General features: G+C 36.3%; 1 protein-coding gene across 6 annotated transcripts in view; it reads right to left on the bottom strand.

Moving 5' to 3' along the window:
- ROBO1 (roundabout guidance receptor 1) overlaps positions 1 to 14,764 on the bottom strand; it is a 1,127,367-nt gene that overhangs the window by 17,293 nt on the left and 1,095,310 nt on the right. For all 6 annotated transcript variants that reach the window (XM_064380017.1, XM_064380018.1, XM_064380019.1 and 3 more), the window contains 3 exons: positions 13,475 to 13,723; positions 3,782 to 4,188; positions 489 to 641 (listed from right to left, as the gene is read on the bottom strand). In XM_064380017.1, the coding sequence (XP_064236087.1) occupies positions 489 to 641; positions 3,782 to 4,188; positions 13,475 to 13,723 (809 nt within the window). The remainder of the gene's footprint in view (positions 1 to 488; positions 642 to 3,781; positions 4,189 to 13,474; positions 13,724 to 14,764) is intronic.

Raw genomic sequence — 14,764 nt, 5'->3', positions numbered from 1 at the left:
GGCATGAAGAAACATGATTTGATTCATATTTCGGTGTCCAAAATAACTGTTTGTAACACCACTAGCATTAGAATTAATATTCAAACACATTTATTGTCTTCTATTTGAATGCAAAATTGTAAAATAAAAAAAGAGGGCACTTTGGAGAATTTATCAGTAAATCTGACAAAGGGTCAACCTATGCCACTACTTCAACTATCAACTTCAATTATAGTGATGTCCATTTGTTTGAAAATATAAAATAACTTTCAAAAATATAAAAGATCTACAAATGGTTTTGTTTTTTAAATAACAAGCTTATTAGAAAACTGCAAGGAGAGCTGCTTGACAAACTCTGTAAGGAGATCACTTCTATAAGTAATACGAAGCTGACTGTTAATAAATTTTTAATGTAATTTCTAACTTCAGTGAACACACTTTCTAGTCCTAGAGAAGCAGGGTAAATAGGCGAGATTCATAGATGTTTTCATCCGTGTCAATGGACTTACCATCTGTGTAGGCTTCTCTGCGCAGATGTCCTGGCTGGTGTTTTTGTTTCTTGGCTGGTCTGGTTTTCTGCATTACAGCAGCACTCATGTTGCTGTCTGTAGACACAGGACTTGTGGGCCTAGGGCACTGAGATGCATGAAAATGTCGACGGCCTAAGGAGGAAAAAAAAAAATCTGAGCCAAACTCATCAGTGAATTTTAATTCCAACAGGAACAACAAAAAGAAAACATTAAAGCTAGAAACAGCCCTAATTTTTCTGAAAAACGACAAAAAAAAGCTTCAGCAAACTCTTCTAGCAAATGATAGGCTTTTTGTCACTCTGCTATTTACTGGAGAAAATACCCTAAAAGCATTTTCTGCTAATTTCATTTGTTTTTTAAACCACAGTGCTTTTGTTCTGTTAAAGCTTATGATACCTATTTACTAAAGAAAAGCATTCCAATTATTTTTGCAATTAGCTTCATTAAAATGTTATACTTAAACAAAAAATATTAAGTTTTTGCATAATATAGCCAATATTCATTGCTTTTTCAAGAGGAGAGCCAAGGTTCTTAAGAATTCATGTTCTAAGAAAAACGAACAGCACTAATGGCATCACTATTTTAATTAAACATACATTTATAGTATACTTTGAAGACAGACTCAGGTGTGTTCTCTGCAGGTGGTCTGAAATTGAACTAGCTCACATATTTAGGTCTGCCAAAAATCATTTGCATCTTTTTTCTATCTCAAAGTATAGGCTAGTTCTGGATACCTAAGGTGATCCCTCTGAGACTTCTGTTTTTTTGGTGGTGGAAGAGGTAGATGTTTGGTTTTAGAGAAACAATAATCCCAGGTACCAGTGGGAATTGAATTTATTAATTAGACATGGTGTTTTATTTATTTATTTTTCCCCCAAGATGGAGTCTCGCTCTGTCCCCGAGGCTGGAGTACAGTGGTGCTATCTTGGCTCACTGCAACCTCTGCCTCCTGCGTTCAAGTGATTCTCCTGCCTCAGCCTCCAGAGTAGCTGGGATTAGAGGTGTCTGTCACTACACTCAGCTAATTTATTGTATTTTTAGTAGAGATGGGGTTTCACCATCTTGGCCAGGCTGGTCTTGAACTCATAACCTCATGATCCACCCACCTCAGCCTTCCAAAGGTCTGGGACTACAGGCATGAGCCACCGAGCCCTGCCTACACAGCATATTTCAATGCTCCCAGATTCTTTGGCTGTCTTACATAGATCCTGTATTATAACAGCTACAACACATTTAATCCATAATGACAATGGAGATCTATTGGTCCTATGTTTGACTTTCATCATTTTGGTTTCTAGAAATTCTAGTCACAAATCCAGAACTTTCTATTGTACCACAAGAAACTTCCAACGGAGTTAGACAACGTGTCTTTTGGCTATAAACAGAAGCCACATATAGTGAAATCAACACATTTAAAGATGATAACAGAAGCATATTAAATAATAGACATTAATGCAGCCAAGTGAGAAGCCATGTGATTGGATATTCATTCACATTAACTTTAAGTCACATGACAAGCACCATCATTCCCTGAAAAGAACACTGCAATAAGCAGAGGCCAATGCATGTTTAGTTCATTAAAATTACGAGCTCAAGGAAAACCAGCAGTGCCACTAAATTACAATACAATAAAATATTAAACCAACTCTCTTTAGCTATGATGGAGACTATTATAATTAAAGTTACATATCCATGAAACAGGGAATTAGGGCTGAGACTGAACCCATTATATATTCTATTGCATAAGGCCATCCACTGCTCACAGACCCTGAGGCATAAGGTCATTTACAGATGAATTTTCAATGTTATTTCTATGTTTTGTCCATTTAATAAACTGAAATATTTTCTTAATGTATTCTCAAAGCAGTGGTTTGAGATGGTTAATTTCACTTTTTTAAACAGAAGATTAAAAAAATAAGGAGAAACAAAAGCTATTTGTAAAGTTAGATGTTATTTATTTATTAAGAAAGATAATTAGGTTTGCATAGTTTATTACATTCAGCAGCTACTGGAGGAATAAAAAAGAATATTTGGTTGAATGTCAAAAAATATAGGCTTGGCTAAAATAAGTAATATATTCTACAATTAGCTGAGAGATATTAGAAATCTTTTTCCTATATTATATTCTTGATATATAATGTATAGAGATGATTTTATACTGTGATTTAAATTTTCTCTGAATATATTCTACACTGATAAAAAATACTGACCAATCCAATATCTGAAAAGACCATGGAAAATTAGCAATGTGGTAATTATTAAACTAAAAAAATGAAAACAGTAAAATACCAGTAACTAATTTGTTGTGATGGTCTTTTCCTTTTCTGAAATGTATCTCTTTCTTGGTGATCACATTATTTTACTCTACTATTTAGATTTTCTTGGCTATTAAAAATACAAACACACAAAAATATGTATGGTACTGTATATATTAATTCTACAGAAATGAAAATCGTGATAAATAAGTCTTACATTTAACTTCTTTTCTTTCTTGAACTATTTACTTTCTAAACAGGGTTGGGAATAGGAGGATATAAGTAAAAATAAGTTATAATATAAAGATGGATATACAGTAATTAAAAGTAGGTTACTGGCAATGAAAGGAAAAATATGAAAAGCACTTGGATTAGCTTGCTGTCCCAATTATTACATTTAAAATGTTTACTGTAAGTTTGGAACACTGAACATTGAGAATATATGTACATTACATATATCTTTATATCTTCCCAATTAACATTCTAATTTGAGAGGACATGAACAGAATGGGGATTAAGGAGAAATAGCCCATTTTCCAAGGGTCAAAGTATTCCACTTGAGAATTTATCTGTTTCCCCTACATAGTTTTTCTTTAAATAAGGTAAGAGAACTATCACAATAAATTTGATTTTGGTGACGTTCTACACAAAAAAATCAGAGTATACATTCAAAAACACAAACTTTGTTTAACTGACTGTATGTATAGTTTAAAGAAATTATATCAATTTGTGTAACAAGTATATTTGCTATGGCTATCCTAAAAGTAAGGTAGCCTCCTATCACTCATATTACATAAAATTTATGAAATAAAAATAAAATAGAAGATTAAAAAGGCTTGTTAAGGAAAATCCAACTAAGTCATGTTCTTGAACTGTCATTTTCTTAGGCAGCTAAAAAAAAAAACGATAAGAATAGTTGCTTTTCAAATAGGCCTTAAGATCACAAGAGCGAATCAGCAATAAACATATATGCATTGAGTCTTCTTTCCCAGCTTGGTGAAAAGTCCTATGACTTACCAGCAGCATCCTGCATTTGCCGTCGCGCCACCTTCAGACCAGCATACTCTGCTGCTGCTGCGACTGCCTGGGCAAAATCAGCATCAGTGAAAAAGGAGCCATCTGAAGAACTAACACTGGAGCGTCCACTGGAAATGTTGTCCTCCTCTGAGGCTGAGCCCCAGCCGTTAATCATGGACCCCGTGACAGAGCTCTCCAGGTCCCCAACACTGGAGGCAGGTGTCTGCTCAAGCCCACGTAACAAAAGCCTTCTGGTTTGCATCTTGGCTACTTCCATGTCGGCTTCATCTTCTTCCTCTTCTGGTGCATCCGTATCCATATCTGAGACCAGGGGTCCTGAAATGTAGCCATAGGTATGTGGAGGGGAAATCGGCCGTGGTGGTGGAGGAGGACTCACAGGCTGCCGTCTGTATGAAGATGAATAAAATAGGTCTGGCTCAGCTTGTTATTTAAGATATAAAAGGTCAAATTACCCAAGAAATTCACAAGTATGCAGATTTGATCTTTACTTCTTTTGAGTTCATATGTTCAGAAAAACAACGGAAAATCACAGTATATTTAAGTATGATTTTATATCGAGTTGCACTTCACAGCCAGAGGCTCCACTGGGTTACTTTGTGATTGAAGTTTAATAGAAATATGGCCCGTTATCTTTAAGTCTCCTTGTGTTTTATTATTTGGATTGCATTTGGTTAAAAAAGGAAAAGTAATTCTTGTTTTGAAAACATAACATCTGTATCTGTCCTAAAGCATTTCAAATATTATCCACAGTTTATCATTACTGAAGACAACTGACATTTATTCTGAAACAGTTTGCTCCATAAATATCTGTTTCTTTCCTTTTCGTCACCACTCCTACTTGTTCAAGCAAATGAAGTCATTCACTTTCACCATAAAGTGTAAAATTTCATAAGATTTTAAAAATTATACATTCAGCATATGACATAATTTCCTTTAGATTTTATTCTATTAAGAAAAAGCTATGGGAGCCAAGAGTAATTTTTTTCTGAATTATTCACTTACGAGTTTCATTAAAGAATATTAACTATTTTTAACACTATTGCATTTATTGTTATTCTATCTTTTAAAAAATATTTAAAGGTCATTTTTATGTTATTATTTAAGAACCAGAGTTGAGGACAAAATGAAGTAGTATCCTACAGTATAGGCTCACAGTTACCAATTAATTGGTTTGAACCATCTCTCTGCAGACATGAAGAACAACAACAGTTAAAAGCTATCCTTCCACTAACACCACTTGTGCTATGATCCACAGTAAATAGGCGACTGAGAAGGTATAAAGCATTGACTTGGGTGGAAAGCAAGGTTTGTGGAAAGAAGTTATCCCCACGGGAGGAGAATGCCAAGAGAATAACTCTTAAATTAAAAGAGTGCCTTCAAAAAAGGAAGACATGGTGATTTCTAGTTGGAGGATGTCTTGGTCAGTGAATTGCTCAACAGTCCTAAGATTCCCTAAGCAAGGTTAAAGAGATGACATAATGGAGGACTTTCAGATGGAAAGGTCATTAAAACAACTCAACAAAGTTTGCACTCCTGGGAAGTAAAGAGGATAGAGGATAGATTCTGCACAAGCTGCCAAACTGAGCACCAGTATTGGAGAGCAGCAGAGATTAGGGTCTAGTGTCATCTCATGACCTCCACAGCTTGGGAGGCTGGGAGAGATACAACATGAATGCCATCAACTGGCAGTTTACCTGCAGATATGGATAAATCACTTAATAACTGCAATGGTGCCTGGGACTGAGGCCTTCATCAGTGGGGTAAGTGAACATTGGCACCTCTCCTTTACCACACTTATGATACTCATAGTGTAAGATGAGATCGAATAGTCTTTACGGCTATCCAAGCAGAAAAATGGATCTTCATCTAGTTTGCCCTTTTCTCATTCCATCTTCCCCACCTTAGCCCTAGGAGAATGCACCTGGCAGAGGAAGGAGGAGAGAGGTATTTAAAAGCGGAACATGCTCACTTTCTCCTTGCCGCCATAGCCACTGAAAGAGGCATTTGGCAAAGGATGTCTGGGAATGCACAATTGAGGTTTCAAAATTAACAGAACTGGCTGGGCATGGTGGCTTATGCCTGTAATCCCAGCACTTTGGGAGGCTGATGTGGCCGGATCTCCTGAGGTTAGGAGTTTGAGACCAGCCTGGCCAACATGGCGAAGCCCCGTCTCTACTGCAAATACAAAAGTTAGCCAGGTGTAGTGGCGCACACCTGTAATCCCAGCTACTTGAGAGGCTGAAGCAGGAAAATTGCTTGAACCTGAGAGGCAGAAGTTGCAGTGAACTGAGATCATTGCACTAGCCTGGGTGGCATAGACTGTCTCAAGAAAAAACAACAACAAAAAGTAATGAATTAATTTAAATTAATAGAACTAGATTTTAACAGCAAGCAAACAAAACAAAACCATACAGGATACAAGATCTGGTTAAGATCTAAATAAAGTTAAAAACAGGTAGAATCTGCTCCAAGATCTCTACTGTAGAGGAGGAAAAATAATTTTGATATGGCACAGTTTTTAGGGTGGCATGGCAGTGTTTTGAAGAAAAACGTTTTCTGCATTTATCTTAATGAATTGAGACACTTCAATAAATCTGTTTCATCAATGCAATGGAAAACATTAAAAAAATAATTATTAAAAATACTGTAACTCATTTAATGAGCACTTACTTTGTAGCTAAGCATAGTTTACAAGATGTACTCATTTAATTCAATAACTTTCTGAGTTACTTTTTAAATGATCATTTTACAGAAGAGGATATTACAATTCAGAGGAATTAAGGATCTTACTAAATTTCCCACAGATTGCATGTATCAAATGCAGAATTTAAAATCAAGTTTTATTTCTAAGGTCATGACCTTCCACACACACATATATAAGTGTAAGTATATAATATATATGTATGTGTGTGTGTGTGTAGACATATAAGCTAGGAGAGATACGTGCCACATACAGATGTATTAAAAAACCAAGAAATTAAAGCTAATATATTACATTGAAAAAGTATGCATATATACACACACATATGTTTAATTATATATTATTATGTGTGTATATATGTATGTTATATATACACACACAGCATGCTTTAATATAATGCATTACTTTTCATTGCTGGGTGGTTTTTAAAGTGTCTGTGTGTGGCACTAGGAGAAATATGAAAAATGTGCCAAAGCTGAAGTTATTTAAGAGATTAAAATGGATAATTGTTTCAATATGGAATGTGTGTACACATAGGAGGAAAACCATTGTTTAATTTGGAATGCAACAAAATACCACACTTAAAAGTTAATTTACAATCTTTGTCAGCATACAAATCCAAAATACCACAAGAAACGTCTTCCTTTTTAAAGCCATGTAAGACTTTTTAGCACAAAGGGGACTATTTTGACCATCAGTAAAGAAAGATGCAGAATGGCCGGCTTCACTATGAAAGGATGCCAGCATTGTTGTGTTTGAATAATTCACATTCTGTAGAGCAAAAATATCTTCATGTTAAACAAGGGCTGGCTTTTAACTACAACCACCCCTAACAAGTGTTGAAGAAAGACAGAAAAATTTATTCAAACCATCTGTAAATAAGGCAAGCCCAGGGAATGTGTGATAAACATGTACAGTTTGAAATATGTAATACATTCTATTGGAAAACAAAAAGCCATTTCAAGATGCTGCACTCAAGTGAGACTTGTCTCAAATGAACCTCAATCCTCTAGATTTCTCTCCGAGGGGTTTCAATGTCTTCTGAAATAATGTATAAGTATATGACCGTGAATCGCAACACTCTAGTCTCCTGCAAGAATGATGCCTTCATAAACGTGTTCAAGAGAAAAGCAGAGTGATGTCATTAATTTATCAAAGTAGGTGTTTATACCATTCACCACATAGCATTTGCCAGGCACAAGACAAAGGAGAAAAATGCATACCTTTGAGATTTTGTTCTAACACGAATGTAGCCTCAATTTCTTATATAAGTAACTATTACCTCAATTTATCTGTATTAATAAAACAAACAAATCTCCTATTCCATACATGAAAATAATTTGTACTTTTCTAGAGACTTTTACTAAACTGCAACAAACTTAACTAAATCACTTTTTAAAACAATATATGACAATAAGTTTAATTACATTATTTTCCTATTGTTCGAAGAAAAGAGAAGACAAATTCCTATTATGTTGATCACCTAGTGTACCCAGTTTTAGACAAAAGTGAAATAACCTAGAAGTTCATTATAATGCCAAAGTTGAAATATTCATAATAATGCAGGTCTGTAATGTTGATCTAATTATCATTACATTGTTATAATGGTTTAAGTTTAGTAATTTTATTAATATAAAATTACACTATCTGCGCCGCTAATCAATAAATATAAAAGTAATCATGTATTTATTCTTTAAACATTTACTGTGCACCTACCATGGTAAAGACGGCTAGATTCATACCAAAAAGATCATAGGCAAACAGAGCTTAGGTAACTTGCTTTATGCTTTGTGACAGGTAAGGATTCAATTTTAAGGTATACGTACTGAAGATAAGCTATCTACCTGGCCACGGCAGACTGTATTCTGCAAAATGTCCATAGCAATGTCTCCGTTCCAAATGCTATTCTGAAATGAGAAGTTACCACTCTCCATCAAGAGAGGGAGATTAGTTCAACACTCCTGGATCTGATGGACTCTGTGACTGCTTTGATTAATACAACCTGGAAGAAGCAAGACTATTCACCAGTTCTAAATGTAGTTATTAACTGGCCTGGCAACTTCCCCTTCCTGCCTTTTTGGACGCCAGCTCCTGTGAAGGAGGTGCCATTCCCTGAGACAACCTGCTATGAAAAGTCCAGACAACATGGTGAGACCTGGAGGATAAGACTCCATTTTGAAAGAGGCAGAGGACAAGGAGCACTGAGGCATCAGACATATGAGTGAAGAAACTAACTTGGAAGTAGTTCTTCTAGCCCCAGCCACACAGCTAAAGCCACATGGATTGGAGATGAATTGTCCAGCTGATTCCTTTCAGAATTCCTGACTCATGGGATTGTGAATAAAATGATTACTTTAGGTGACTACATTTTGGAGTGGTTTATTAGACAGCAATAGAAACAGGAACTCAGGCACTATGTTAGGAATTCACCTAAATGAAATATATATCCATGTCTGAAGGGACGTTTAGTGGAGGAGACAAATAATTAGTCAAATATGCAATGACAGAGGATACATAGAATGCTGCGGGAACACATAACTATGGGTCCTACCCAAAGTTGGGACACCAGAGAAAGATTTACTGAGGAGGATCTGCCATATAATCTTGGATCTAAAGCATACACAGGTGTTAGCTCCAAAAGGAGAACAGAAAATGGTGTTCCAGGAATATGGGAGAGCACATGCAAAGATATTGAGATGAGTGAGAACTGTGCTTATTCCAGGAACCAGAAGAAAGTTGAAGTGAAGACACCGTAGACTTTGATGGGGGAGTGGCAACAGGTAAGGATGGTAGGGCACACAGGGGTCAGAGCACAAAGAGCTTTGATTGCTACATCAAGGAGCCTTGCCTTTATTTTAAGAAAAATGGGAAGCCATTGAGAGATCTTAAGCAATGGAGAGACTTGATCAGTGTTGCAATTTAGGAAAACGCCTCTGAATAGTCTGCAGCGAGGAATTAGACTGAAGAAGGGGCAAAGCTGAAGCAACAAGACCACTTAGCAGAACGTTACTGCAATGCAGGCGAGAGAAAATGGCTGTCAAAACACTAGGAAAGTGCATTTATGGCTGAAGATACGTGTATCATTCAGAATGATGTTTAGGCAGTAAAAATCTACAGGAACAAGTAGTTGGATATATGGATCTGAAACGCCAGAAAGAGATTTGTGGAGAAATAGCTATCTATATCTATGAGTGTACCATTAAGGAAACGGCAGGATAAGACTCAGAAGTCATCTACTGATGGGGGACGGATTAGAATAGATCAAGGGCTCAAGAGGAGACTTCATTCAAATACTTAACTAAAGATGGAAATCATAACATTGTATATAGTATCAAAAAGGTAAATACAATTGAAATGGCCAATATTAAGGAATTGGTTAAACAGAGTAACACACTTTATCTAAGTGTCTAAATAAAATGCTACCAACATGGAAAAACACCGTTCAGTGAAAAAAATAGTTTATAAAATAATATTGGCATGTCATAAATCCAAGCCATGTGAGAATAAGTAAGGATGAAAGATTGAAAGGATCTTTACTGAGGACTTTACACTGACTTTCTGATTGCATAGATCACTGGGACTTTTATATTTTCATTTTGTTTATAAGTATTTTCAAAAATTTATATAGTAAACATATAGAATATACATTAATCATAAAAAAACAATTAAAGCACTTTTAAAAATGGGCTTTCACCTCTTATTATTAGTGCCTAGTGTTGTTTCCAGCAATGACCCTGGAAATAAAATCCATATTATCCTTATAGATTAAAAATCTTATCTTTGAAAAAGGCTGAATATAGTCAAGTTGATTGTAAGTGCAGATAGTTAATGTATTACCCAATTACATTTACCTGCTTCAAGTTCTACAATCATCCATTAGCCTAAAACAATAGACAGTAGATCGACTCCAATTCTTCCATAGTATCCAATTCTATTTATCAAATACTTTACTGAAGAAAGCTCTACAGAACTCAGTGACATAAACAAGATGAGTTCTGCCTTCAAAAAACTTTTAATTTAAATAGGAAAACAGAGATACAAATAGCAAATGCTAATGCAACATGAAAAGTGATTAGTGTGGTAATGCAGATGGGAACAGACTCTTATGAAGAGTAAAGAAAAGAGGGGGTGAGTTTTTCCAGGCAAGCGGAGGGTGTGTCATTTGAACAGCAATTTGAAAGATGAGAGGTGCTTGCCAGGCAATCAGAAAAGAGCATGTAGAAGACCTGGATGTTGATGAGTTTCAGGCAAAGTTAGGGACTTTCAAACAGACTAATCAGAAAGAGTGTATATGACGACATTGGGAGGGAAAGTAAATAAAGTGAAAAGGATTATTAAAAAACTCTAAATACTGGGTTAGACACTAAGACTGGACTCTGAATGAGGGAACATTACCAGACTTGTTGTGTGCAAAGAAAGATATTGTGAGAATGAATGGAAAAACAAAGAGAAGAAAAGTGGAGATCTGTTTAAGGATAAGGCAGATTTCACGGGACAGGGATAGAGGGCCTGCCCTAGCAGCTGCTGGAATAGAAACTAAGGAGCAAAATCAAAATCAAGGGCATTTTGGATTGAAGAGACTTCGCGAATAACCTCATTTGTAGAATGCTAGGAAGAAACTAAGCTGATTTTAAAATGACAAAGGTAATTTTTATGAGTTTTGCCTATTCCCTTAGCCATTTTATTTTAAAACATTGGTCAAATGAATAATGGTTGAAAATTCTAAACAAGATCGCCAGCAAAGTAAAAGAAAAGGCAAGTTTGCTCATATCTGTAATCCCAGCACTTTGGGAGGCTGAGGCAGGCAGATCACCTGAGGTCAGGAGTTCGAGACCAGCCTGAACAACATGGAGAAACCCTGTCTCTACTAAAAATACAAAATTAGCCAGCCTTGGTGGTGCATGCCTGTAATCCCAGCTACTCGAGAAGCTGAGGCAGGAGAACTGCTTGAACCCAGGAGGCAGAGGTTGCGATGAGCCAAGATCACACCAATGCACTCCAGCCTGGGCAATAAGAGTGAAACTGGGTCTTAAAAAAAAAAAAAGAAAGAAAGAAAGAAAAAGAAAAAAGAAAAGAAAGAAAGGAAAAGGCAAGTTTGAAAAGTCAAGTCCAAAGACAAAGAATTTGAATTTGGACACATGGTGAAGTTCAAGTGGAAATACTGTGGCACTTAGGAAAAGGGTCTAGGCTGGCTAAAGAAATTTGACAGCCATCAGAATATAATAGCTGAACCAAGCAGTGGGATGACAGTGTAAAGGTGAGGGCTGTAGGGCACTAATATTTCTGAATACTTACCCTGCTTCAGATGTTTACATACATTATCCATTGATTCTCACAACAATTTATAAAATGACCATCAATGCAGAAAGCATAAGTATGAGAAAGACTGAGAAGCCTTTAGATTTGACCATTAGGAGGTTACTTTCAATGGACTGATTGAAGCAAAGAGTTGTAAGCCAGAATGCAGTGGACTGAGGTGCGAATGCAAATCAGGAAGGCAGAAGGAGTTAAACGAAATGAAGCAGGGGGAGAGCATGGAACCAGAAGGAAGGCCAAGGAATAGGAAAGTATGATGGGAGTAGAGTTAACCCTGAAGAGAAGGGGAATTAAGTGAGGAGGAAGACGCTGTACATTCCAGACAGATAAAGGAAAACCGATTTCTGTTATCAAGGAAGGTGGAATGGAGGACGTAAGAATACAAAAGAAGACCTAGACAAAAAGAAAATACTGGGTATCCTGAAAATAGAGACAGGAATGGCGAGGAAACAGGTAATACAAGGGAACAACAAAAAAAAGAATCCTTAGGTATTTCGGAACTAAATGGTCTCTTTTAGACTCTCATTGTCTTCTAATACGAGTAGCACGGATGGTCATGATATTAATATGGAAAAGAGGTGCCTTATTTGCTCTCAATTTTCATGACACTTCGTGGGTTAATAATAGTACTTTAAAAAGTCTGATAATCCAACTTTCTCACTGCCAGATAGAAGAAAGCTTAACTACGTTCTTGTTTTTACAGTGTATGTAATTTGAATCTGGTAATCTTTACAATAGAAGAGTTAATAAACATTGCAGAATTCTCTTTTAATCTACAGAGTAAAAGTCAAGCCACATAAATCAGAATTTGTTATTCATTTGAGAATATCAAAGGAACATCTTCTGAAGCAAATAATATACTCAATTTCAAATGATATTAGAAATACAGAAAATAATATATACATATAATGTGTCAAGGGCAATAAAACAGTATAAATAAAATCATCAACAATGAGAGAAGAGCTAACATGATGTAGTAATAGTTTTTATGTGGTAGAAATGACAGGTGAAGCCATTGTGTATAACAAAAATGTATTCATTGAGGATGCTCAATACATAGGCTTAAAAAAGTCTAAGCACACACAAGCGTGCACACACACACACACGCACACATACACACACACACAGAGTACATAATAATCCACTAAAGAACTCCAAACTCATATCTAAACAAAAATAAAGGTTTCTGAGGTCAACACAAAAAGAATATACCAAACGCATTCTTCTGTGACATTATAGTTATGAGGGAACACATTATTATGTAAACTTCATTTTAAAAGATAGGAGAAAATGTATTTTCTACCAACTAAAGAAGTAATTTACCGACGCAAAAGGAAAACTGAAGTACGAAACACCCACTGTCAATCACATGTTACAGGATTAGCAAACCATATGCCATGTAGTTATAATTTTTATAAGTGGGTGAGTATTAACGCACATTATTTTATGGTTGCAAGTTCACTAGGATCAATTAATCTAAAGCAATGGTCAACAGTATGACTTGATATGTTAATTACCTGGGCTTACTGTGGGATGATACTGCAAAAAAAGGCTTATGTGACAAGAAAATTACTTCATGGGATAGCATTTGATAACTTCAACTGAGGAGTAGAAATTATCTGATTTGTCGGCAAAGAAGGCTAGTGACAGCCTACCTCCTGTCGGGTTGGTGCTGCATGTGGCCAATCTCCTCTGGACAATCCTGTAACATGGGCTGAAGTTCTTCCTGTGGGGAAGGAGTCAGAGTGGCAGTGGATTGATGGCTATAGGACACGGCAGCTGGAGAAGAAGCTGCTCCCCGAACAGGGGGGGTGGGGCCTCGTTCATCTTCCTCCTCTTCTAATTCATCTTGTTGCAAATACATCCTTGCTGGTGGCACTGGACATGGCATTTCTTGGTCATAGCTAAAAGAAATGATAAGGATGTGTAGACTTACTTCAGGTTATCCAAATAAACTACTTGGATAGTAATGAAATGTCACCTTTAAATTGTTTTTCAAATTTGAATGTTCTCAGTCAGATTAAGGAGATAATTGTTGAAAAAGATTTTCCCTCACAAGGTTTGTGAATTACTGCATAGACTATTTTTCTCTAAGAAACTGCAATTTACATTAGCATTTTATAGGGTCTTAGAAGTCTTGCAATTAAAAAAAAATTCACATAACTTGGCTTAATTTAGTATACCCCAAATGTATTTGGTATAGTTTGTACCTCCAATTCAATATGTTCTCTAAAAGAAGACTCTAAGGTGGTATTACAGAGAACCTGAAGATGAGCTGCTACATTTTGAGAAAAACATATTTTTATGTTTTATTTTTTTTGAGACAGAGTTTCATTCTTGTTGCCCAGGCTGGGGTGCAATGGCATGATCTCGGCTCACTGCAACCCCCGCCTCCCAGGTTCAAGCAATTCTCTTGCCTCAGCCTCCCAAGCAGCTGGGATTACAAGTGTACATCCCCATGCCTAGGTAATTTTTATATTTTTAGTAGAGACAGAGTTTCACTATGTCGGTCAGGCTGGTCTCGAACTCCTGAATTCAGGTGATCCATCTGCCTCGGCCTCCCAAAGTGCTGGGTTTACAAGCATGAGCCACTGTGCCCAGGTGAGAAAAATTACTCTTAAAAATCATTTCAGAGAAGGATATACTGGAGATCAACCTATTTAGTTCAATACAACCCATTTATTTCTCTGAAATTATAGTAGATCACTATTTCTTCAGTTGAACACAAAATGAAGTAGTTGGCTTCCATTTAGGATAGTGAGTGAAAAATACAATAATAAAATGCCCCTTTACTCCTCTGCTGGAGCTGGGTGGAAAGCGAGATGGATCTGGGGAACATTCATGATTTCTCTTTCTCTTATCCCAGGGCATATGTTTATTGATTATAAGGGCAATGATCTACTACATGATATAAATTGTGATTCTGTTACCCATTTCTCTTGTTC

The sequence above is a fragment of the Aotus nancymaae genome, unplaced genomic scaffold (genome assembly GCF_030222135.1).
Source record: "Aotus nancymaae isolate 86718 unplaced genomic scaffold, 86718_ANA_hifiasm-v0.15.2.pri h1tg000022l_1, whole genome shotgun sequence".
NCBI classification, from domain to species: Eukaryota; Metazoa; Chordata; class Mammalia; order Primates; family Aotidae; genus Aotus; species Aotus nancymaae.
This window is presented reverse-complemented; position numbering and strand designations above follow the sequence as displayed.